Below are 25,313 nucleotides of genomic sequence, written 5' to 3'. Positions count from 1 at the left end.
TGTTTAGATGCAGATGAAAATAGTGTAGACGTTTTAGGTTTATTGTTACGGTTAGACTTGCCACAATGCTTGTAAAACCACTCACCACAGCCTCGGGCATACGGTCAGGGTTTCAATGTTAGAAGTTATTCTATAGGAAGCTCTCCCTATCAACTTACATATGTGATAAGGGATGTTACCTTCTGGGTTTCTTAGCTCCAATCATTCTTACGTAGAAGATAACGAGCATGTAGTTCCTATTGAGGCATAGAGGGGCTGCAGGACAGTGGGTGTGTTTGAGGTGTGTGTAATGCCTTGAAAGAGAGGGTAGTTGACACTCAGTTCTGTCATTCAGGAGAGATGATGAGTTTGGGGTCCATTAGCACATGAATCAATCAATCTCTCTCTCTCTCTCTCTCTCTCTCTCTTTCTCCTTCTGTTTATATGTGAGGGGCATACAAACAGGGGGCATATGTGTTGTGAGATGAAGACAAAGAACTGAACCCTGAAGAATACCTTCCCTTAAAGGGTTGGATGAAGGAGACCCCCCAAACAATAACAACAGTTGAGGAGAAGCAAGGGTAAGAGGAATAGGAGATAAAGATGTCCTAGGAATTAGGACAAAAGAGTATTTCAAGAACAACAAATGCTATAATGAAACCAACTATGATTAAATCAGAAAAAGCAACTGGATCTTAGAACTGGAACTGAAGCTTCTAGTAACATCCCTGAGAATAGTATCAATAGAGTGAGTGGAGCAAAATGTAGATTTCAGTGGATTGAGACCCATCTAGATGATGAGAAAAATTAATAAATAACATAGAACAAAATAAAAAGAAAACCTATCTTTTCAAGGAATGTGAGAGTAAACGGAAAGAAAGGAAGGTGGGAAACTTATACATGCTTCCAGGTAATGGGAAGAGGTTTGAAGACCCAAGAAATGAGCAGCAGTTGACGAGGCTAATTTGTGACTTTCAAGGAGAAGGAGAGAGGGCTGAGGTCACCCATATAGAAGTTAGCTTGGGAAAGAGGAAAGATACCCATTTCTCTGAGTCAGATGAGAAGAAGAAAAAGAAGAGCGAATATTTGAAAATGTTAGGAGTAAATGTAGGAAAATTAGTTCCTCGTGTCCCCAGATTTATTTGTGAAGTCGGTGACTTGGTCATTAACGTGAGAGGGTAGGGGCAACTAAAGCCTTGAACAGAAGAGAACTTTAACTAGGGGTGAATGGAAGAGGGCTTGGTTAATACTGAAGGCTCAATTGAGGTTGCAGATAAAATATTTGTGATAGCACCAAATGATACAGTTCTCAGTTATGTGAACTTTTATTCTTGTTTTATGCTTGTAATTTTTATTTTTATTTTTTCCTCCAGTTTTATTGAGATAGAATTGACCTATAGTGCTGTATAACTTTAAGATGTACAGCATAATGATTTGACTTACATACATCATAAACTGTTATCACAATAAGTTTAATGAACATCTGTAATCTCAAATAGATACAAAATTCAAGAAATGGAAAAAAAATTTTATCTTGTGATGAGAACTGTTAGTACTTACTCTCTTAGAAACTTTCATATATAACATAGAGCAGTGTTAATTATATTTATCATGTTGTATGTTACATCCCTAGTACTTATTTATCTTGTAACTGGAAGTTTGTACCTTTTGACCACTTTCATCCAATTCTCCTCCTTCCACCCTGGCCTCTGGTAACCACAAACCTAATCTCTTTTTCTATGAGTGTTTATTTTTGAAGCACAATTGACCTGCAACATGATATCAGTTCCTGTTATACAACAGAGTGATTTTTTTCCCTGTACATTTCAAAAATCATCACCACAAGTCTAGTTACAATGTCACCACAAAGATATTACTTAGTTATTGACTATATTCCCTACATTGTACATTTCATAACTCATTTATTTTGCAACTGGAAGTTTCTTCTTCTTTTTAATTATGTGATTTTCTACAGAATTCTTAAACTTCCCAGGAGCAAAAGTGGTGGAAACGGATGCATAGCTTTATCAAGGATGGGGATTTTATATGTAGACATGGGAGAAGAATGAGGGAGGAGATATTGGGGTTACTGAAAATGCTGATGACAGGGTCAAAGAAGTGATGAGGAGGAAGTACCATTAGGTAAGAAATGGAAGGAAGTGAGGAGAGGATGAAGAACCAAGACTAAAGTTTCAAGGAGGTAAAGGAATAGGTACAGCAGGAGTATAAACACAAGGAGTTTGCTTGCTTGTTCATTTGTTTTTGTAAGGCAGGAGGTTTGGTTGGAGAGACGAGTTTCCTTTCTAAGATATCAGAGAAATGAAAGGGCCAGAGTACGGCCATTTGAGGGGATAGTAGCATGATGTATAAGTGATAAAATCCTTTTTGATGTGAACGTTGAAAGGGATCTCAACAATAACTTATTTAGCCTAATCTCATTTTTTTTTTAAAGGGGGTTCACAGGAGAATCAGCTTTTCAGTTTTCCTGCAGAAGTTCTTCATTTTTATAGTAATCTTTTTTATTTATTTATTTATTTTTATATTTATTTTTGGCTGTGTTGGGTCTTCGTTTCTGTGCGAGGGCCTTCTCTAGTTGTGGCAAGTGGGGGCCACTCTTCATCGCAGTGCGCGGGCCTCTCACTATCGCGGCCTCTCTTGTTGCGGAGCACAGGCTCCAGACGCGCAGGCTCAGTAGTTGTGGCTCACGGGCCTAGTTGCTCCGTGGCATGTGGGATCTTCCCAGACCAGGGCTCGAACCCGTGTCCCCTGCATTGGCAGGCAGATTCTCAACCACTGCGCCACCAGGGAAGCCCTAATCTCATTTTTAAGATGGTAAATTTGAAGTTCTGAGAGCTAAGGCAACTTGTTTAAGAATGGTGGGTTTGGGCAAAACAAGGAACCTTGTTCCCAATATGGGGCTGTGTTTAATAAAACATACTGTTATGTACTTGAAACACTGAAGTATTGGTTTGCTCAGTAAAGGTGGAAACACTCATAAAATGATTCTAGATCATGCTTAGAAATTAACAAACCAATCTCTTCTGCACACTTCATCAGATAAATCCATGGTGTCAAATCCTGACCAATGGCTTGTATATCAGAAAGAAAATGTAATCCAGGTGACACGTGACATAAAAATGTCACATTGCCTCGCGCCAGCCCTTGCTTAAGTCTAGCTAATTAGTGGCACTTTTTGATTAATTCAAGTGGATGGCCCTCAAGGCTGTAATTGCAGAATTCAGTCTGAGAATTTAGCTCCCCCTCTATGTTCTCATTAAAAATGTTTTGGGTATTAATCCACATGGTTTGAAAATTTGAAAATAGAGTAATTTCAGGGTCTCTTTGACGATTACAAACCTTGGTTGATTTATTCATTCATAAGTCTACCCACTACTCGTTTTACAGAAAACACAAAGAACATCATGTTATGGCAAGATCTTTGGACTAAGATGTCAGTTAGTTGGGGTACATAAGTATAAAATGAGACAAAGATCTTTGCCCTCATGAAGCTTACTTTCCAGAGGTGAGAGACAGTAAGTGATCTCCGTAAAAGATAAGTGAAGTATCTACCAGGTTAGAAAGTGAAAAATGCCATGGACAAAATGTTAAAATGCAGGGCATCATAAGAGGCAACAAGAGCATGTGTGAGGATAGGCTGATCAAGGTGGGCTTCATGGAGGGGGAAACGTGAGAAAAGTGAAAAAAAGTGTAGAAATGGGCCACATGACTAATCTGGGAGAAGAGTGGAGAGATTGCCTTGTCCGAGGCCCCAAAGAGGGTGAATGGTCTGAGCAGTGTTGGAAAGGAAAATTATCAAAAGATGAGGTCAGACGTAAGGCACCCTGTTTTTTTGCAAAGAAATCCAGCTTTTGGTGTGGTTTTAAGGATTATCAAGTCTAATTCCTTTCACTTATAAAGTAGAAGGGGAATCATCCATCTTTATGAAGGAACATGAATCGGTTGTTGAAAGGGCTTTTCATCCTGCATCTTTACTGCCTTTCTGAATTCAGGAAAGTAAGATTTAGGTGGTGTCAGCCAAGGCTGCCATCCATCTGGGACAACACTTTCAATTTTAGTCAATTTATAATGATTCTTATCAGCCAGTGATTATAATTTTCAACTTTAGAGTAAATGATGGAATACATTTTGCCAGCCAGTGATCAGCACAGAAAGAATATTAGGAAAATACTTTTAGATGCTTAAAAAGATGTGGATTGGTAGAATAGAATTTGGATAGAATTCTGGATAGTGGGTGGACTAGGGTTGAAATTCTGGTTCCATGACCATGGTAAGCTCACGTAAGTTCTATTGAGCAAGATGTTTGCATAGCAGATGTAGTGGTATTTGTATTGAGAGTAAATTTTGTTGAAGACCCACTGTAGGTATACCCCTCATCCCAGCAGACTACTCATCTATCACAACACTTTTTCTAATGACTTTTTACATGGTCTCATTGCCTTTCCTAAGACTATATTTTGGTAACTACTGCCACAGATGGGCACCAGCCTTTGGAGTGAAACCTTTTGGCCATTTTGGCAAAGAAGTCGCTTTGGAAAATAGTGAGGTGAAGTTTGCACAGAGTACAGTGGAGCAACTGGCAAAGAATCTTGGATTGTAAGGTTAACCATGGACCTACAGGTTGAAGTCAATGCAGAGTAGGACCTCTGGATAGTGAGATAACAAAAGTGAAAAGTTTTAGAATCACTGGGAGACAAGAGTAAACATTTTCACATTTCAAAGGAGTAGTGGAAATTCTTCTTCTTTTATTTTTTTCTTTACCCCATTTCACAATATGAGAACAAGTATGCTCTCAATGAAATGAACAGTGGGAAAATTTAAAACAAATAAAAGGAAATACTTCTACACTTAGTGCATAATAAGTCCATGGACTTTTCAGTTGAGGAAGGTCAGGGAGTCAAATGTTGAAGAGGAATAGAAAAGAGAGGAAAATCTGGTTAATTTTTTGACCAATAATAACATTGTAATTATGCCTTAAGATAAGAATAATGAGGTTGAAGCTTTGGGGCAGAAAATGATCGTCTCAGAGGGCAGGAAGGAATTCTCCCACTCTTACCCCTAGCAATTTGAATGGCACCAAAGGATTGACCAGGTGCATTATGGGGTGTAATGTTTTCCCAGGAGGCAGCTCTTATTAACCTGGAAAACCATTGTTGAAAGACCAGTGGCTAGTTTTATCTGGAAAATCCTGTATTTCAGGGGAAATCAGCCTTGAATCCAAACAAAAAGAATTTTGTAGTTGGTGGAAGGATAAACTCCCCAATGACAGATACGGTCTAATTTTGCTTTTGACCCAGTGTGTGAATGTGTCTAAACATAATATTCATGTAACTAACTCAGTGTATGGTAATGGATGGAAATTGGCCTTTGACACAGAGCAGGTCCAATGGAAAGCACATGAGCTATCCCTTAGGAATTAAAAATATGCTCTTGCCCTTTTGCCAAACTTTTTTCAAAGTTCAAACTAGCTGCTTGTAGCTTTTGACTTTCTTTCTTGGCATGTAGGATGCTGCTGGAACTCTTGTATTCCAGACCTTAGTGGGGCTCTGAATCCTTAGCTATCTTTAAGGGCTCCCGCATAAATTTTGAGCTGGCCACCGAGTGGAGGTCACCTAGGAGGGCAGAACTCATTTGTAGTCAATTCTCAGTGAACTTCTAAGAACAGGAAAGCCACTACTCTTATTAAATGGAGCCTCTTTAAAATGGTAGATATAGTCTAGGTCAGAGAGTCAGGGCCTTTGGCCTTTCCTCTTACTAATGCTTCTAAACCAACTGGGACCTTAACCTTGTTTGTTCTTTGCCTCTGTGTACAGATTCACTTTTAAAATTGACTTCATTTACTTAGGTAAAACACGAACGTTGTGTAGGGCAGAGTAATTAACTCCAGTTAACAGATAACCCCCAAATCTCAATTTTTTAACAAAATGGAAAGTTTGTTTCTACTCACATCTCAGCCTGATGAAGAGTGGGTGGTACCCCTGGCAGCTGTGCTCCTGGTAGTGACACCGGGATTGAGGCTGGCTAAAGTCTGGCTTTGCCATTTTAGAGTCCTTCAAGTCCAACTTCAGGTTTGTTTCCTTGTTTGGAAAATGGAAGCCATAAAAACATACCTCTGTGTTTGTCGTGATGATTAAATAAAATATGACATGTTGAATGACTCTCACAGGGCCTGGCGCATAGTACATGGTTAGGAAGTTTTGATGTTTCTTCCCTCTGTGTGTGTATCAGGCACAGGTGTGAGTGTACAGGGAAGGAGGGAGATGCACCAAGAGGAAGTGGGGCTGATACCTGTACTCAAACTGTTCACGAGTTCACTGTCTCTAAAAAAGGAGGCACATTTGTTACTAGAAACTTGACTAAGTCAGTCCCATGAAGGCAAACACTGTGTCTCTCCTTTAATTGTTCACTATCATGTTCCCAAGGTCTAGATCCTATCAGGATAATGATAAAAGCTTAATAAATAGGGTTAAATCAGTGCAATGAAGGAACTAGAAAATGAGATTCTTTCCCTGTTTTCTCTTTCCGTCACCCACCTGCTCCCAGAATTTACAAAAATCCAAGATGATAGGGTAATGCTCAGGATGGCTATCGATTTCCTGATTCTACACCAGCCTTCATCCAAATTGAAGAGATTATCTTGAAGGATCCCTATATGCAAACCATAGTATGCAACTGCTTATAAAAGCTAACACATATATATGGAATCTAAAAAAAAAATGGTTCTGACGGACCTAGGGGCAAGACAGGAATAAAGACACAGACATAGAGAATGGACTTGAGGACATGGGGAGGGGGAAGGGTAAGCTGGGACAAAGTGAGAGAGTGGCATGGACTTATATATACTACCAAATGTAAAATAGATAGCTAGTGGGAAGCAGCCGCATAGCACAGGGAGATCAGCTCGGTGCTTTGCCACCACCTAGAAGGGTGGGATAGGGAGGGTGGGAGGGAGATATGAGGATATATGTACATGTATAGCTGATTCACTTTGTTATACAGCAGAAACTAACACACCATTGTAAAGCAATTATACTCCAATAAAGATGTTAAAAAAATTTTATATATGGTTGTGTTTAACTAAAGTTTTGCTTAATCTGCTATCCTTTTCATGTTAAGCTTGTATATAGTGTTTGTTGGCATTTGTAGATCTTTTCTGAAGTACCTGTTTTCATAGCTCTAGCCACTACTTTGTCTCCCATTTTGTGTAAAGCCTTTGCTATAAATAAGCCATTCTGTCTGAATTTTTTTTTTTTCCAAGATAGGGTAAACAAGTGGAAGGGTAGAATTTAAAGGGAGATGAAAATTTCAGTTTTTTTTTATTGAAGTAAAGTTGATTTACAATATTGTGTTAATTTCAGGTGTGTGGTAAGGTGATTCAGTTATAGACCTATATATGTGTGTATATCTATTTGTGTGTATCTATATACTATTTTCTTCTGATTCTTTTCCATCAGAGGTTATTACAAGATATTGAATATAGTTCCCTGTGCTATACAGTAAATCCTTGTTGTTTATCTATTGTATATATAGTAGTTTGCATGTGTTAATCCCAAACTCCTAATTTATCCCTCCCTCCCCTTCACCCCCACCGCTATCCCCTTGGTAACCATGAGTTTGTTTTCTATGTCTGTGTGTCTGTTTCCGTTTTGTAAATAAGTTCACTTGCACTATTTTTCTGTCTGAATATTTGGTGCCAATTGTGCATGTCAGTAATCTAGCTATGTTTTGTTACTCAAAGTTGAATTCCAAAATGTCCTTAAAACACTTTCACCTTGCTGAATTGTGCTGCACCAGTTTTCAAAAGGAAACATTGAATTTAAAAGATGACTTGGAAGTTGCTTACCTGCAAGGCCCTGGTCTGTTACCTTCTTTGTAAGAATCCTAACAAATTATTTGTTCAAATGACTGAACAGTGTCTGGTCAACCTGATCATGTTTCCCATCCACTCTCCCTCCTGGCTCCTATTTATTGCTCTCAGTGAGCAGATTGCTTGGGTGGCTGCCTTCTCTCTCAACCCGTTTTCCCCTGCCACGTTTCCTAGACATTAGTGCAGTTAACGTTTATGCCATCTCACTGTAGATCAATATCCATGTATATTGTTTTGCATGCATGATAAGGAAACTGAGGTGCATGGTGATCCGTCTATTGCCAAAGGTTACCAGGAATAGGAAGAAAATAACTTGGAATCGACATTTCACACCAGCGTCTCTATCCATCTGATCACAGCACTTCTCTTGGCAAGATACCCCTTGGCTCCCCTTTCAATGTCTGACACCAGGAACACAGTGCTCTCAAGGTGTCTCCATCACTTCCTGCTTCCAAAGAGCAGCAGCAGCAGGCTGTCCGCTCTACTTGTCCTTCTGTGAAGTTGAAAAGGACCACGTTGTCTTCTGCCCCCCAAATGGACCTTTCCTTATTCTTCCAAAGGAGAAGATCTAGATATAGCAAAATGAGCAAGTCGGGCCAGCTGTATACATTTTTTCAGCCGTATTAAAACTGCTAAAGCCCAAATGCAAGAACTCATTCTGAAAGACACGAGCATTTCAATTCTGGGCTTATGGAAATCTTTCCCCCTAATGACGTTAATAACCTTCTCTGTGCAGTGTATTGAGGAAATTTTATGGCAAAGAAAGTAAATTTGCAGAGATTCAGGGGACTAGTTTTTCAAGGAGCTTTAACAGAGAAGATTGATTCTCAGGTATTAGAAGCAAATATCAGGATCAATTATGTAAAGAATATTTATGTTTAGAAAGTTCTAGGCCAAATGTTAACTGAGAATTCAAACATTTCATGTCCTCATCCTGTCTCCTGAGGAACAAAAAAAAAAAAAAAAAAAAAGTCCTTTTATGCTCTTTGTTCGCTTCCCTAAAGCTGGATATATTATGTATGTTCAGAGAAAAGGATACATATGAGAAGAGCAGAGATGCTGTATCCATCAGGGTAGGCTGGATTAGGATGCCATAGCACACACCCTGCAAATCTCAGTACCTCAAAAAACAAACAAACAAAAAAACCCACCAAGGTTTATTTCTTGCTTACACTTCTTATCACTTACACTTCTTACTTATCTCTGGTTGGCAGGGACCCAGTCTGAGAAATCAACCTCCATCTTGTACTTTGCTGGTCACTGTCTTAGCGACAAACTTGGAACTCTTTAGAGCAGGAGTTGGCAAATATATTCTGTAAAGGGCCAGATAGTAAATATTTTCAACTTCACAGGCCATAGAGTTTCTGTTACAATGACTCAAGTCTGCTACTGCAGTGCAAAATCAGAGTTTACTGTAGTTTACAATGCATAAACAAATGAGTATGGGCTGTGTTCCAATAAAACTTTATTTACAGCAATAGCCAGTGGGCTGGATTTGGCCTGTGGCCTGTAGTTTGCCAGCTGTTTCACTTAAGTTGTATAGCCCCAAAGGGACACTTGGTACCTCTGCTCAATGACTAACGACTAACTAATGATTCTACTCAACCACGAGAGGATGGGGGAGTACAAGCCTGTCACTTCCCGAGGTAAGCCCGGCCTTACAGGTGTTCACACACATACCTGGAAAATGGTGAAGAATAGCTGAGCAGTTATTTTCACAGCTCCACAATGCTTGATTAAACCTACAGGTCTTTTAAGGTTTCTCTGTCCCCTCAATTTTCTCCTTAACTCAGAAAATCAAACTTCACAAGGTGCAGTGTTCATTTGCTCCTTAACAGGAGGTGGAAGTGGCTGGGTAGTCAAAGAGGACGCTGCTCAGCTCTGTTTACGCAGCCTTCGGGGCCATGTACCTTCACCTTTGGGGATCCTAAAGTGAGTCAGGATATGCACCCTGGAAGCAAACCTTGGAAAGGGATTTGGAAGGCGCAAGAGAGGCATTTTATCAGATGACGTTCCTCAACAGTGAAATTGCCTAGGGGACGAGTCATTTTCTCGCAGACCAGTTTTTGAGAAGTTTCCTGATGTCACAGTGCAGCCTGGTCACAGGGAGCAGTGACAGATGGGGTTTTCAGTTCATTTTACTATAGATGGAGTCTCACTTAAACCCATCGTACCACAGGATGATGTCACTTTATGTATCTGGTGTTCTAGCAAAACCTCCCTCCCTCCCCAAATCAAACCAACCCCACCTTGCCCCCTCCTGGTTCACCATTGTTTTATAAAGTCAAATGGTTCCGTGCCTTCTGTTGACTCACCTCTTTTAAGTTTTATTGGTACTTACTGCTCTAAGAGCAAAACTTCATGAGTGCCTTTATTTTTACACACTTCAACTCATTAATATATCTGACTTTTCTCCATAGGAAGAGTTTGACTAGATATAGAGAAACATATATTCAAGTGGATCTGTCAGTTAAAACAGAGACACTAGGAATCTATTATACAGGTAGCAGGCTCTCTATACATGGAAATATCAGCTCATATTGATTATAATCCATACCTTCTAGAATTTTAGGGCATTTTTTGCATATTATCAGACAGAGAAACACTTCAGTAATCCATTTTAATAATTACATTTCAAAAAGATAAAAAACAGAGAACAAAACATATACCTGAACTAGGATCCCTGAGTTGGTGATAGCCCTTAACCTTCATCCTCCTAATCAGTGATATTTCAGTTGAATATGAGAAGATTCTAAAGGCAAAGGTTACTTGACCATGACAGAGAGGACCACTTAAAAAGAGTGAGAATAACCTACATGTAAAAAAAGTACTTTCAAGGTCCAGATGATATTTTTATTTAAAGTAGTGTTGTACTGTACCTTGAAATTAATTGTAATTTACTTGAAGGTGCTATGTTTTCAAATTTCATTTCTCAGATTAACTGCCAATATCAAGCAATTATAGAGAAAAGCTCTAGTGTTTCTAAAGAGACTATTATCTAAGTTTCTTTGTTTGGAGTAATAATAATGATAATAATACCACTGATTATGTCCCAGGCATTGTTCTGAACCCTTTAAAATACATTTAATTGTCACAGCTGCCTTATGAGCTTGTTACCATTCCATTTTTCTTCCCACTTTGTAAAGGAGGAAACTGAGGCACAGTGAAGTTGTTACTTCCCTAATATTACACAGAGAGTAAGTAGCAGAACCGAGATTTGAACCACCGCAGTTTGCACCAGAATCCATAAATAACCAGCGTCTGTAGGAATAACCACTGTGCTCTAACATCTTTCTCAGCTGGGACAAGTGGATTAGAATTGAGATGCCAGTGAAGAAGCAGCAAAATTTAAGGACTTATAAACAATCAACCCGTGTCATGTAGGAAAATCTGTGCTGTTTTGGTGTTTATCTAAATTGACCACAGATTCACTGAATAGAGGCAACTTCATTTTCCTGGGACTGTGGAGATACAGGGAAAATGCTAACCCCCTTTCTTTCAGCAACTGTCTGGGGTAGACATTTCTCTTTCTGGAATGAAGGGAATGTGAAAGAAAAGGAAGCACTCAGAGGCTTCAGTTTGCTGTCAACAGGTAATCAATGAGCTGGGTCATTATTGTCACCTCTTCTCCCTCCCACCTGAACTGTCCTTGGTTTGTCTGCCACAAGCTTCCTTGAAAACCCTCTGCTGTACTTGAGTTCCCATACATGACAGTCTTGCCTTGCAAAGCAGATTAATACAAAATATCAGCCAAAGGTTTGGTATTCCCAGCCCAGATCTTTATCTCAGAATAAAGGGGGGGAATTTATCTCTCATGAGTCATGGGCATTGAGAAGCTGGGAACATTTCACTGGCAGGAGGAGTTGGCAAAAACAGTCCCAGTGGATTTCAAGTTTATTTGACTAATTCTTTCACCACTTGTCAAATGAAACTACTTTTGTTTAGGTGACAAAACAAGCTGTTTCCTCTGCCATTTCTCCACTGAGCGGTATAGGCACTTGTGGCGAACACACATTACTGCTAACTGTTATGATGTTTGCTGTCAAATTCATTTATTTATACAACTGCTGGAAAGAGCCTGCGGCCCATAAGCAGCCATGAAAGATTTCAGAGTCGTGGTGTGGGGTCATGAGAGGGAAAAAAAAAGTCTCCACTGGTTATGAGAAAGGAACTGACACAGGAAACGGTCACATATGGTGCAGATTTATTGTGTCCGGGGTTTCCCATTCAAATCTCATTACAGCCACAGCTCAGAGCTGGGCATGGCATGGCTACATCCATTTCAGTTTTGGCATCCGACAGAATTACTGCTCTAGCTTCACACCGAGGACTGGAGTGGTGATAAGTTTATCACTCTGGGGAGAGAGTGTGCCCGAGTCGTATTTGTAAAGAAGGCTGTTGGCTGTCCCTTCCTTTAATCTAACCCATGGACATCACTTTCTTCAAAGCTGGCAGGCAAAGTTTGCTAGTAAAAAAGAAATAGGAGGGTGGCGAGAAAAGGTGGAATGGGGTGGAGAGTATTGCAAAAGGAATGAAGGGAAACGTAAAGATTGGATGAAAGGGAAACCACCTTGAATTTTGCAGGTTTTAATTTATTTTTGATTAGTGGAAAAAAATAGGTGTCCTGCTTAGAGATGTGTGTGCGTGCATGTGCCCACATACCTATGTATGTGTGTATACATGTATTTCTTTCTGACCTGTATTTTCTAAAATCACAGAATCTTATGTCCGCCTTTTAGTGTTTTCCTCACCTGTAACTTGTCTCTTTCAAAATCCTTTATTGTGAATGCTTGCAACACTTATAGGTGCTGTTTTAGACTCCTACGAGGCAAATGTCATTAGTTGGAGACGAGGATAGTGCCAAAAAAGACAAGAGGAGAGTGCAAAAAGTATTTTAAAAAATACTCCTTTTTAAATTATGGCGAATGTAACAGCTTGTATATATTAGCAAGTGTTTGCTCCTGACTCTGCACGTGCATCATCACATTTAATCCTGTCCATCAGCCTATGGATTGGGAACTGCTCTCAACCACTTTTACAGATGAGTTACCTGAGTCAGAGAGAGGATACTTATGTAACCTGCCTGTGGTTTTGCAGCGGGAAGGTGGCAGAGCCAGGACGCAATGCAGCTTTCTCTAACAGGAAAACCTGATCTCTCGCCCCCAAAACTGGGCTTCCTGAACTTGCATTTACATTGGCTGTTTTCAGAGCAGTATTCACTGAATAAAAATCATAATCGAGACCATACCCATAGGTGTTTGCAGGTAAAATCATGATACAACAAAATAACAAAAACTGGGCTTCCCTGGTGGCGCAGTGGATAGGAGTCTGCCTGCCAATGCAGGGGACATGGGTTCGACCCCCGGTCCAGGAAGATCCCACATGCCACAGAGCAGCTAGGCCCGTGCGCCACAACTACTGAGCCTGTGCTCTAGAGCGCGTGCTCCGCAACAAGAGAAGCCCCTGCTCGCCGCAACTAGAGAAAGCCCGCATGCAGCAATGAAGACCCAACACAGCCAAAAATAAAATAACAAAAATGCAAAAATATTTTCTATGACACTTATTTCAAGCAAAATATAGACAATGACATTTCAACATAGTGAAATTATATAAAGTAGTCCTCTCGAATTAATTTGAATGGACTTTCATCACCAAAAATAAGATTATTTTTTTAATATGGAAAAGGAAAAAGGAAAAATGGTTGATTCAGAAGAAAGGTCTATTTGATACATATCTGACCCTCTCCCTCATCTTCATTACCACTGCATTCAAAGTAATTTCATCTCCTGATCAAAGTAACACTTTTTATAAAACGGGAACAAATATTTCAAAATATTCACCAAGAGAACTTAGTAAGGACAGAAGGACCTTTCACAGAAGGCCTTACAGGCATCCTTGCTTCATATAACAGTTGGTCTTATGTGGTTTTCCATTTTTCTCACATTAGTTTGAATATGTATTCCCACGGAAAATAGACTCAAGTTCAAGAACTTTGGTGAGTTTGCTCAAAAAATGGGCACAGATCCTAGAATCTGTAGCTCCTGAAGTCTGTTAGCCCATTACCCCTATGGAAGTGCATTCCTCATTAAGAGCCTTTCGTGCCTGTGCAGTATCTTGTCGTTTAGAGCTGTCTTCATGCTCGGACATCTCTCTTTTTTTAATTTTAATTTTTTAAAAATTGAAGTATAGTTGATTTACAATGTTGTGCTAATTTCTGCTATACAGCAAAGTGACTCAGTTATACACATATGTACATTCCTTTTTTATATTCTTTTCAATTATGGTTTATTTCTGTCCTCTCTTGACTCCTGAACGTGGGGAGTCACTTCGCCACGCCAACCACCAGCTGTTAGAGTGTCTTCCTCACTGAGAGTGATACAAGGAGACTCAGCCCCTGAATGCCACTGCCTAGCAATTTGTGAAAACCAACCTGGAAATGCCTTTATTTTGAAGCTCCGGGACCCAAACTTGGAATACATTAAATTTTCCAATTCATTGAAATTTAAGTCTCTCAAATTACATTTTCTTATAATACTGAGTGTATGGGTATATGTGCAAACATATATACCTTATCTATTTTACAAGGACAAGAACTACCATATTATGGTCACTGGATATATTTTAAGACCAATAATTCTTGACTCCAAATTAGCAAGGTTGTGTTTTTTGTCATCTGTATGGAACCTGTTATGCACAAGAACGTTACCTTCAATTTACCTTCACTTTACAAATATAACACATGCCCATTCATTTTGAGGTTTTAAAAAATAATTTTTAGCTTGAATTCCCCATTCCGAAAGAGTAGTTTTTCTCTATTATTGCTAATATGACTAAATACATATTTTCTTTAATATTTCTTTGCAAGATTTCAGTTACTCCATTTGTACATTTAGGAACACAGATTTTGGAGTTTCATTCCTCATAGCCCGAAGGTCTATGACAACCTATATAAATGGGGATAAATTCAACTTGTCTTCACTTTATTTGATCTGTGGCCATTTATATTTGTTAAATTAGAAACAATGAGGTGTAAATGTTGTTTGACAGAAAAGAATTGTAAATGATTTCTTTTCATTTCTTGAAAATAAGAGCATGATTATATATTTTGTTTTTGTCAAAATCTGCTATACTTTAGTGTACCATGAATTGTGAAATCTATCACAAAATGGCTAAAAAGATTACCGAGGGAAATGGTGTTAACCTCGAGGAAAAAAAATCATTAATGTTGATGTATTTCATTCAATTTCAAACATATAAATTTTTCTCTTTTGTTGAAAAGGGGAAGGTGGAAGGAATCCATGTGCCTTTGAGTCAAAACATTTATTTTAAAAATACTTCTTTCTTTCCTTCTGATCCATTTTTCTAAATAAAGGATAGAAATTGTTTCTTTTTTTTTTTTCCTTTTCTTTTAATTTTTTTTCCTAGCAAAGACGACCCCTTCGGCATATTTTCTTTTCAAATGTGAAATGAAGTGGAAAATCCTCATTTCAAGACAGGAAGGACAAATATTGACACAAAGTTAATAATTGTTAGAACCCTGGAAGCAACCTGAGTGCACACACACTCACACACATTCACATACATACCCACCCACCTTTTCCTCTGCTTCCTCCTTTACCAGGAATACCTAACGCTCCTCCTTTCTGGTTTCTAGGTCCATGGTTTCCAATCTAGGGAAAGGCAGACAGAGCGTATTGTATGTCTAGGATATTTTAGGATGTTAAAGTACACACAGAGACAAGTGCACGTATGCACACATGCACACACACATACAACCTGCTTCATCTAATTTCCCCCACTTAGAGAGGAGCTTCTGGACTTTATCACTGGTCTTGTCCATCTTGAATGAAAGAGCATAGGCCAAGCCAATACTCACCGGTCACTCAGCATTTATTAAGTCCTGTCCACTCTTGCCTTCTGGAAAGGAATGCCCTGGGGCAACTGGATGGCTGCCCCTGACAGGCTGGGTCACTTTATCCATTCACATTGATTATGAAAGTCAGCTGTGGCCAGACCTTGGTGGGTTTTTGTTTTGTTTTTTTTCACCCTTCTTCTCTCAGCCCCTCTTACAAGCACCCCTGCCTGGATTTTCATGAGGAAATAATCAGATTAGGCCTTTCACGGTGAGTTCATATGGAGTTCTCTTTCTCCAGTGTGCTACTAACTGAATAAACGTGTTTAGTGGTAAATTGTAAATGACATTATGATTACCAAAGCCAGCATGGGTTTCATTTAAAAGTGATCAGAATTGCAGACCACAAAAATTGTGACTGGCAGATAAGGCCATTTGGAGAAGTCAGAAAAGACAAAAACAAGTGAGAAAGAGAATCATTACTGAAAACTACATCCTTCTCCAATGGAGAGAGGCAGGAGGGAGAGAAACCCAGGGAAGGAAAAGATGGATCGCTATTTAGAAGGGAAGCCAGACTGTCCATGTGGGTGCTGCCAGCTGTGTCTGCGAGAGGGGACATGACGTGTGTTTGGGTGTGCGTAGCTCTCTCCTAAGGAGTTAATGTCAATTCTCTCCCACAATGAAGAACTGCACTCATGTAGCAGCTTTGGAATCCCAGTGCATTGCTTTCCTATGCTTGATTTTTGCCTCACATCAGAACTAAAATACTGGAATTGATTAACTCTGAAGATGAAATAGGAAAATGGATGGTCAGATACCAATAAACCACCATCTCTTAGTCTTTGGTAAGTTTTGGAGAAATAAAAGCAAAGTTTCTTATTTATGAACACCAGGATTCCACATTTGGCTACAAAACTACATAATGTGACTTGCTGATAATCTTTAGGCTATTGCCTTTGTTAAATTTGTGGCTATACGTTTATACTTCAGGGATAGTATGTTAAAATATTAAAAAGGCCAAATGGTAATAGAAAAGAAGCAAATGGACTCTCGCCAAATAGGTGACTTGACAAATAACCAAAAACCTTTCTGTGAGTTCCTGTCAATAGACTGTGTTAAGAGAACTCCTGACTATACAACACCCTTCCCACAGGGTTAATCATCACAGCTGACCCCACATCTAAATACAATCCCCAAATGAAGTTATTTGGATTCCATTTTATTTTGCCAAAAGCATAGGTAGAAGTTAAAAAATATGTTTTTCTCTTCCTCCTCTTCCTCATGGCTGTTACTAAGTAATTGTGTGAATCATAATTGCTGTGAGTCAATTTTTCTATCTATAAACTACGGATAATTAAACTTGCTATTAGAAAGTTTTAGGTAAAGGAAGTTAGGGAAGGAAGAAGGGAAGGAAGGGAGGAAGGAAGGGAGGGAGGGAGGTAAGAAAAAGGGAAGGAAGGAAGGATCACCAACCTTATAACTTGAGGGTATCTTAGTAGTGAGGTCAAGTCTTCCTCTTGGCATTCTAATCCCTGTTTTATCCCATACCCCTTCCAGGTACCATTCCCATGAGTCTATGGACTTCCTGTCAGATATTTCTCTATCTGAAGCTCTCCCAAGCAACCATTATATATTATTTGCAACAACATGGGATGACCACCTCTGGCCATCTAAGACCTGTTGAAGCAATAACTCAGAGCCTCCCATTGACAAAACTGTGTGAAAGTTTTGTCTTATCAGGACCCCTCTGATAGTTTCCATGCCATTGTTACAGAATATAAGGATACGGTGTGTTTTCCTTAGTATCCCTTCTTCCTCAGTCATTACACCAAATCCACCAGCACATTCTATTTACTATCTGCAGAAGACACATTGTTCTCCTGATTCATTCATAGACTCATCCAACCTTTTACTCCCTTCCTCCACTTGTTTAATGAATGAATGAATCAGCCAAGAAAAAAATGCTTTGTCATAACAGAATTCTTTTGTGTGTGGACAAATCAATTATGTGATTCAAGAGCAGAAGATTCATATAAATATAATCAGCCATAATTTCAATCTTATGGTTTCATGTGAAATGGTTGGAACTCTCACAGAACGCTATCAAATATTAACATTAATTCAAGGGGCAATTCTCACCATACCCTTCTGTAGTATACTCTGTTATTGTGATGAGTTGGTTTAAATTGTATTCAAGCTATAGAATAATAATCTTATAACTAGACACCTGGAAATAATAGATACAAATTATTTGAAGAATAGGAGTTTTGAAAAGGACATTCCATGTCAGTCAACTAATACATATTAAGGAATTTCTACTGTGTTTGAGGTAGGATGTTAAACCCTATGGTAATTTAAATATGAGATATAGCCTTAGGCCTTGAGAAATAACACATTAAGGACACTGGTTCCTAGCGTTTATGTAATTTATCAAAGTACATATAGTTCGTTAGTAGCAGAGAATGATTGAGAATCATATCAACTAAGAGAATAAGTATTTTGTTTAGGTACAGTTCCAAGAGTTTAGCAATCTACAGAGGTCACGATGAAAGACCTTATAACTCCTGAATGAGAAGCAGGAAGAATAAAGTCAGAGATCTATAAAACTGGATGGAATGTGAATGATTCATCAATGGCATCAGCATGGCTGAAAAAAGTGTGTAAAAAGGAGAGTGAGCAGTAGGTTTAGAAAAGAGGAACTAGTGTGATTTAAGGATATTCCATGAGGAAAGGCTACCTAACTATCTCATTTGAAAACGATATACCTGTAGTAGCGATTGATGTATCAGGGTCTCAAAGCAAAATTTTCATGGCTATTAAGATCGTGCAATTAATTAATTCCCTTCATACTGGTTCCATGCTTTTGAAGATAATTCTTGATTTCACATTAGCGTTTCCATATTACATTACCACAGGGAAAAAACACACTGTGTAAAGGTGACCATTTAAAAAATATTTTATAATTAAATCTCTACTTAAATTAACAATTTAATATTGAATTTAATGAATTCAAGTGATTTAAGAGACATAGAGCAATTAGAATTTTTCGTTTTGTGTCAGTTTTCAAGGAATCTGCCTATTTCATCGAAGTTGTTGAACTTGTTGGCATAAAGTTTGTTTGCAAGAGTCTCTTAATCTTTGGCCTGTAGGATCTGAAGTAGTAATCCTTCTTTCATTCCTGAAGTTGGTGATGTGTCTTCTTTCTTTATATCTTGATCAGTCTAGCGAGGAGTTAATCAATTGGTTGACATTTTCCAAGAACCAAATTTTAGCTTTGTTCACTTTTTCTGTGTTTTTTTGTTTGTTGTCTATTTCATTGACTTTTGCTGTTATATTTATCATTTCCTTTTTTTCTACTTACTCTTGGTTTACTTTGCTATTTTTCTGAATTTGTAAGGGAGTACCTAAGGCATCACTTTTAGACAATTCTTCTTTTGTAATATAAGCATTTAGCATTATGTTTCCTTCAAAGCACTGTTTTTGCCACATCCCACAGTTTTGATATGCTAAAATTTCATTATCATTCCATTTGAAATATTTTACAATTTCCCTTATAATTTTGACCATTTTGTTGCTATTATTTTTGAGGTTCAGGTAAACTGTGTGTCCTACTCCTGAAGTAGCATTTTGGTAATTAAGTTTATTGATACCATAGGCAGCTTTGGCACAGTTTTTTTTTTTTCTTCTTTCAGCTTTCCTCAGTGCCCTATGACACTCTTTTTTTTAATTTAAGTATGGTTGATTTACAATGCTGTGTTAGTTTCTGGTGTACGGCAAAGTGATTGAGTTATACATATATATATTCTTTTTCATTTTAGGTTACTACAAGATATTGAATATAGTTCCCTGTGCTATACAGTAGGACCTTGTTTTTTTAATCGATTTTATATATAGTAGTTTGTATCTGTGAATCCCAAACTCCTAATTCATCCTTCTCCCTCCCCCCTCCCCCTTTGGTCACCGTAAGTTTGTTTTCTATGTCTGTGAGTCTGCTTCTGTTTTGTAAATAAATTTATTTGTATCATATTTTAGATTCCACATATAAGTGATATCATATGATATTTGACTTTCTCTGACTTACTTCACTTAGTATGATAATCTCTAGGTCCATCCATGTTGCTGCAAATGGCATTATTTCATTCTTTTTTATGGCTAAGTAGTATTCCATTGTATATATATATACCACATGTTTATCCATTCATCTGTCGATGGACATTTAGGTTGCTTCTGTGTCTTGGCTATTGTGAATAGTGCTGCTATGAACATTGGGTGTATGTATCTTTTCAAATTACAGTTTTCTCTGGATATATGGCCAGGAGTGGGATTGCTGGATCATATGGTAACTCTATTTTTAGTTTTTTAAGGAGCCTCCATACTGTTTTCATAGTGGCTACACCAATTTACATTCCCACCAACAATGTAGGAGGGTTCCCTTTTCTCCACACCCTCTTCAGCATTTATTGTTTGTGGACTTTTTAATGATGGCCATTCTGACCGGTGTGAGGTGATACCTCGCTGTACTTTTGCTTGGCACAGATTTCTTATCATATCACATGGAAAGAAGGATGCAGAAGGAGGCTAGATCATGTTCAAATGTAGTACATCCTACATAGTAATAATTTGATTTTTTTTGTCCCAATCCTTAGGCTACTTAGATGAACATGCACTAAGGAAAATTAAAATATGTAGAAAACAATACAAGACAATTTTGTGACTATTAATTTAAAGTCAAAGGAACTTTTTTTTGTTGGAAGGTAACATATACCTTTGAATTCAGAACAGGAACTACTCTAGGTTCATAGACAGGAAGATTAGGAATAGTGGGAATAGTGAATAATGCTGTTTCTTTAAATGTTTTCATTAGCTGCAGTCATCCTCAACTTGGGTTCTATTTAATGTCAACACTCCCCAAGTTACTACTTTCCTCTTCTCCTCCTGTTGTATTTCTTTATTCTTCATGTTTAGAGAAAAAGAAAGTATGAGGAAATTATACAGTCTGACATCCAAACTATTTCACAATCTGGTCACAATATACCTTTTCAATTTTAATATACCTCCATAAAATCTCTGTTCCAGCCCCCTCAATCTACCTCTTTCCCATTTACTCAAATATCATTATCCTCTTCTCTCCTATCCTTTTTCCATTATGGAGACCTTAGTGATTATTCCTTTTTCTTAATTACTTTGTTTATTCAGCTCTTTTACCACTTAGCTATTATGCCCATTATTAACTTTAAATAACATATTATGTAACATATACATTTAAATTATATTAAAGAGCTGTCTCTTTCCATAGTTTGCCCAAGAATTTTTTGCATTCTCACACTTGAATATTCAATAAATGTTTCCTGAGGTTACAGATGATGGTGAGAGTGATGGATTGTAAATCATCTTTGAGAGATTGTGGTTCTTATGTCACTTGTTTATTTTCCTTTATTTTATAGGCACATTTAGAGAAGAGCAGAAATGCACATACCGTTCGCTGATACAAGGCTACATCTGCAAACAGACTGACCAAGTGATCTTAATTCTTGACAGTGCTGATGCCACTTGGACAATGCAAAAGTTATATCCAGTTGTATCTGTGACTAGTGGTTTTGTTGACACCTTTAGTAGCGTAAATGCCAATACTCCCTGCTCCACTTCAGGGTATGTATCTGCTTTCTATTCCATTTTACCCACCAAGGAAATCACCAAGGTCTGCTTTGTGGATCAGACTCCTCAAGTTTTGCGTTTTTTTCTATTGGGGAACAAAAGTACCTCCAAGCTCCTCTTGGCTGTATTCTACCATGAACTCCAGAGCCCGAGTGTTTTCTTAGGGGAAAGATTCATTACACCTACTCAGGTTCAATCAACTTCCTCACTGCTGAATGGGTCTGTTGGCGCCAACTATTTCAGCATCATGGATAACCTCTTGTATGTTGTCCTACAAGGAGAGGAGACCATTGAAATACGCTCAGGTGTTTCCATTCATTTGGCCCTCACTGTGATGTTTTCAGTTCTAGAAAAAGGCTGGGAAATGATGACCCTTGAAAGACTAACTGACTTCTTGCAGGTTAGCCAAGACCAAATCAGATTTATTCATGAGATGCCTGGCAGTGAAGCAACCTTAAAGGCCATGGCTGACCATAGAGCAAAGAGAAAGCGCAATTGCCCAACTGTGACTTGTGCCAGTCATGATAGAGTTGGTCAACGTAGACTTCTCATGATGGAAATGAGCTCATATAGAGTCCTACCACCCACCACTATGGAAACTATCTCAAAAGTGATGGTCGTTGAAATTGGTGATCTGCCAGCAGTAAGGAACACTGGAGTAATTCCATCCTTATCAAGTAACAGATTACAGACTTTGGCTCACCAGGTTATCACTGCTCAACAGATTGGAGTACTAGAGAATGTTCTGAATATGACTATTGGGGCCTTACTAGTGACTCAGTCAAAGGGAGTCATCGGCTATGGGTAAGTACTAATTATAATAACTTCTAAATGAGAGCTGATTTCTTGGATGCATATTGCAAATGTCAGTCTACTTACACTGAATCACATAACCTGTCTGCTTTTTAAGATAAGAATAAAAATGTCAAGAGCCATTTATAGACTTAAATTCTCAATTTAAAAATTCTTTATTAAATCTGTAGTCTTCATGGTTATACTATTTCCTGGGTAGATGTAGACATTATATTTTGGTACTTTAAAATGAAAAGCATGGAGGAAGAAATTTTTCTAAGGCAACTTGTTTTCAATATGCTTGTTCATTCATTTATCATGTAATGCATATTTAAGCAGTGGGCTAGATTCTGGGTTTGCCAAGGTGAAACAGATATGATCTTTGCCTTATGGGACAAAAACGCTATCTATCACAATTCCATAGAGCTATGAGCTAAAACTTGAGTACTCAGGGTGTTGATACTGCCTGTAGGAACTGGGGAAGAGACTTATATTTAGGAACATTTTGGAGGGATGTCCAGGAGTTTACTAAGCTAAAGCCGTGACCCTGATTGGGTTTTATTTAACCTAGGATTATAAAGCCCTGAAAGGATGTCAAATTGTGTGAGGCAAGAACATAATTGCTGCCAGCTATGTTTATGGTACAGACCTATGTAGGATCCATAATATCCTTTTTGCTATGCTATTCTGACTCTACAAGCTTGTATTTTGAAGTTCTTTACCAGATCAATGTTTACTACACACTTCAGAAGTAAATTTACCTGAATATTTCCCTGAGCTTAGTAAATGAAGAAGTACGTGAAGTACACAATAAGGGAAGGCAAGTATAAATGACTCTCAATTTTTTTGTACATTGTATTACCCAAGAAGTGAATTGTCCAGCCCAAGTTCATCTAAGACATCTGTCACGAGGTCAAGACTGTTAGAGTCCCAAGCTCTAATTTTTAGCAGATACAAAAGAACCAGAAATGATACCCCAAACTGAGAGACAATATGAAATTGCCATAATGCTTAGAAAACGTGTATAAACTAACCATTTCACACATGCATGCTGCTTGGTTATAGAGGACTCAAAAGATTCAAACATGGATATTCCCTGCAAGACTGTCCTCACCACTGGAAAAATAAGCTCAAACCTATGCACATTTTGAGTTGATATAGTTGATGTTGGGTCCCTGAAATAGGTAAAAATTATTTAGATTCTGAGCTATATTACTCAATGAAATTTTAGAGTGTTCATATTCTTTTAGATTATTCTGTTGCTGCTTTTTCACTGTATTTGTGGTAGTGCTAATAAATAAGCAACTAATATTTAATGGGTATTAATTACTTCTATACAACCATCTCCAGTGGATGTGGTATTCACTATAAAATAAAAAGCAAAACAAAAAGACACACCTTCACATTTTAAGGAATATTCAACTAATACATTGATTGCCTTTTTATACATAGAGCAACATATCCAAATGCAAACTTTGCTAATGTTTATGTATCATATTTTACCTGTCTCTGGTGTTCCTCTTCCTTACAGTACACTAGTATGTATGGAAGATATGGAAAGAAAACTCAAGCAATTTTTTTTTCTGGATTCTGGTTGATTTGAAGGGCTTTGAGGATTGTTAGCTTAGAATTTAAAAGTACTCCTAGTTGCATGAGTGCTCAGAATCTATTATATCTTGGATGTTTTTACTAACCACTAAACCTTCACCGTGTTATTGATGTAATTACGATATTATGCATGATAATATAAAAATCAGGAATCTGAGAAAAGATGGTGCTAGTGTATCTTAGCTTACGTTTAAATATATTTTCTTTCCTTTAGTCCAGTTTCATTTAGATTCCACCGAGTTCTTATGAGCATATTCTATGTATGGGTGACTAGAGAGAAATAGGGCCAGTTCATTGCTAAATTTTATTTAGATTTTACAGTACTGAGCTTTCTTAATAGGTCATCCTTCCAAAATGACTGATTTTTATATTATATAAAAAAAGACTCGATTGGGATTGACATGTATACACTGATGTGTATAAAATGGATGACTAATAAGAAAATAAATAAATTAAAAAAAAACCCCAAAACAACAACAACAACAACAACAACAAAAAAGACTCAGTGAATATTTAGCTTTTAACTAGAAGGAGAACAAAGTCAAAGAGTAGAAACAATGGAGATAAAGCAGAGGAAACCCAGGAAAGAGAGTGGACCCAGCACAAATGTAGGTATGCACACATATGTGTGTGGGATATCATCCTATCGTGAGCTTCAGAGAAAAGAGCACCTCTATTGCCCACCATCTGTCATAGCCATCATGTTTTCATTTTAGACTCAGGTATTTCTGACTTAATAAGAAACTGCTGAACATGTATCAGCAGTTTCACATTAGTAGCTTTTTAAGTTTCCTTACTCTGTATAAGGAGCACCTTATCAAGCTGACTTGGAAAAGAGAAGAAAACTCGGACAGACAATTGGTGACATGTAGCATCAATTTTCTGTTGGGATGTGTTATAGTCCCCATCTTTCTCAGTTTCTTTACTATTTTAAGAGAGGTTTCCCAGATATGCAAAAAACAAATCTTCTGAAGCTAAGGAAAGGTTGCTTCCTAAGTATATCTGAATAAATCTCTGCAGAATGAGAAATGCCATGTCCTAAGGGACTTAATGAGAACCAGCAAGTTTTCCCATGGTCCTAAGAATTGCACAGTATGGTAAACAACCCTGAAGCCTTGGGCAGATCCCAGGGCCAGCCCTGTTTCTTTCAACTTTGATCAGTGTTAACTCGGACTTCCATTGAACTCACTGGAGAGCCACTGACAAGCTAATGAATTGACCTTTAGATGGCAGAAATTAGTCTGAGGACATAGGCCTTTCAGTGGAAACATCTAGGATGTTCTTTAAAGGTTCACTCTTGTAAATAGAGCTGCAATGAACATTTTGGTACCTGACTCTTTTTGAATTATGGTTTTCTCAGGGTATATGCCCAGTAGTGGGATTGCTGGGTCGTATGATAGTTCTATTTTTAGTGTTTTAAGGAACCTCCATACTGTTCTCCATAGTGGCTATATCAATTTACATTCCCACCAACAGTGCAGGAGTGTTGCCTTTTCTCCACACCCTTTCCAGCATTTATTGTTTCTAGATTTTTTGATGATG

At 38.1% G+C, this 25,313-nt stretch overlaps 1 protein-coding gene across 7 annotated transcripts in view; it reads left to right on the top strand.

Annotated features, from left to right (window-relative positions):
• PKHD1 (PKHD1 ciliary IPT domain containing fibrocystin/polyductin) overlaps positions 1-25,313 on the top strand; it is a 456,842-nt gene that overhangs the window by 373,972 nt on the left and 57,557 nt on the right. For all 7 annotated transcript variants that reach the window (XM_057555319.1, XM_057555317.1, XM_057555318.1 and 4 more), the window contains one exon: positions 21,161-22,175. In XM_057555319.1, the coding sequence (XP_057411302.1) occupies positions 21,161-22,175 (1,015 nt within the window). The remainder of the gene's footprint in view (positions 1-21,160; positions 22,176-25,313) is intronic.

The sequence above is a fragment of the Balaenoptera acutorostrata genome, chromosome 10, assembly GCF_949987535.1.
Source record: "Balaenoptera acutorostrata chromosome 10, mBalAcu1.1, whole genome shotgun sequence".
NCBI classification, from domain to species: Eukaryota; Metazoa; Chordata; class Mammalia; order Artiodactyla; family Balaenopteridae; genus Balaenoptera; species Balaenoptera acutorostrata.
This window is presented reverse-complemented; position numbering and strand designations above follow the sequence as displayed.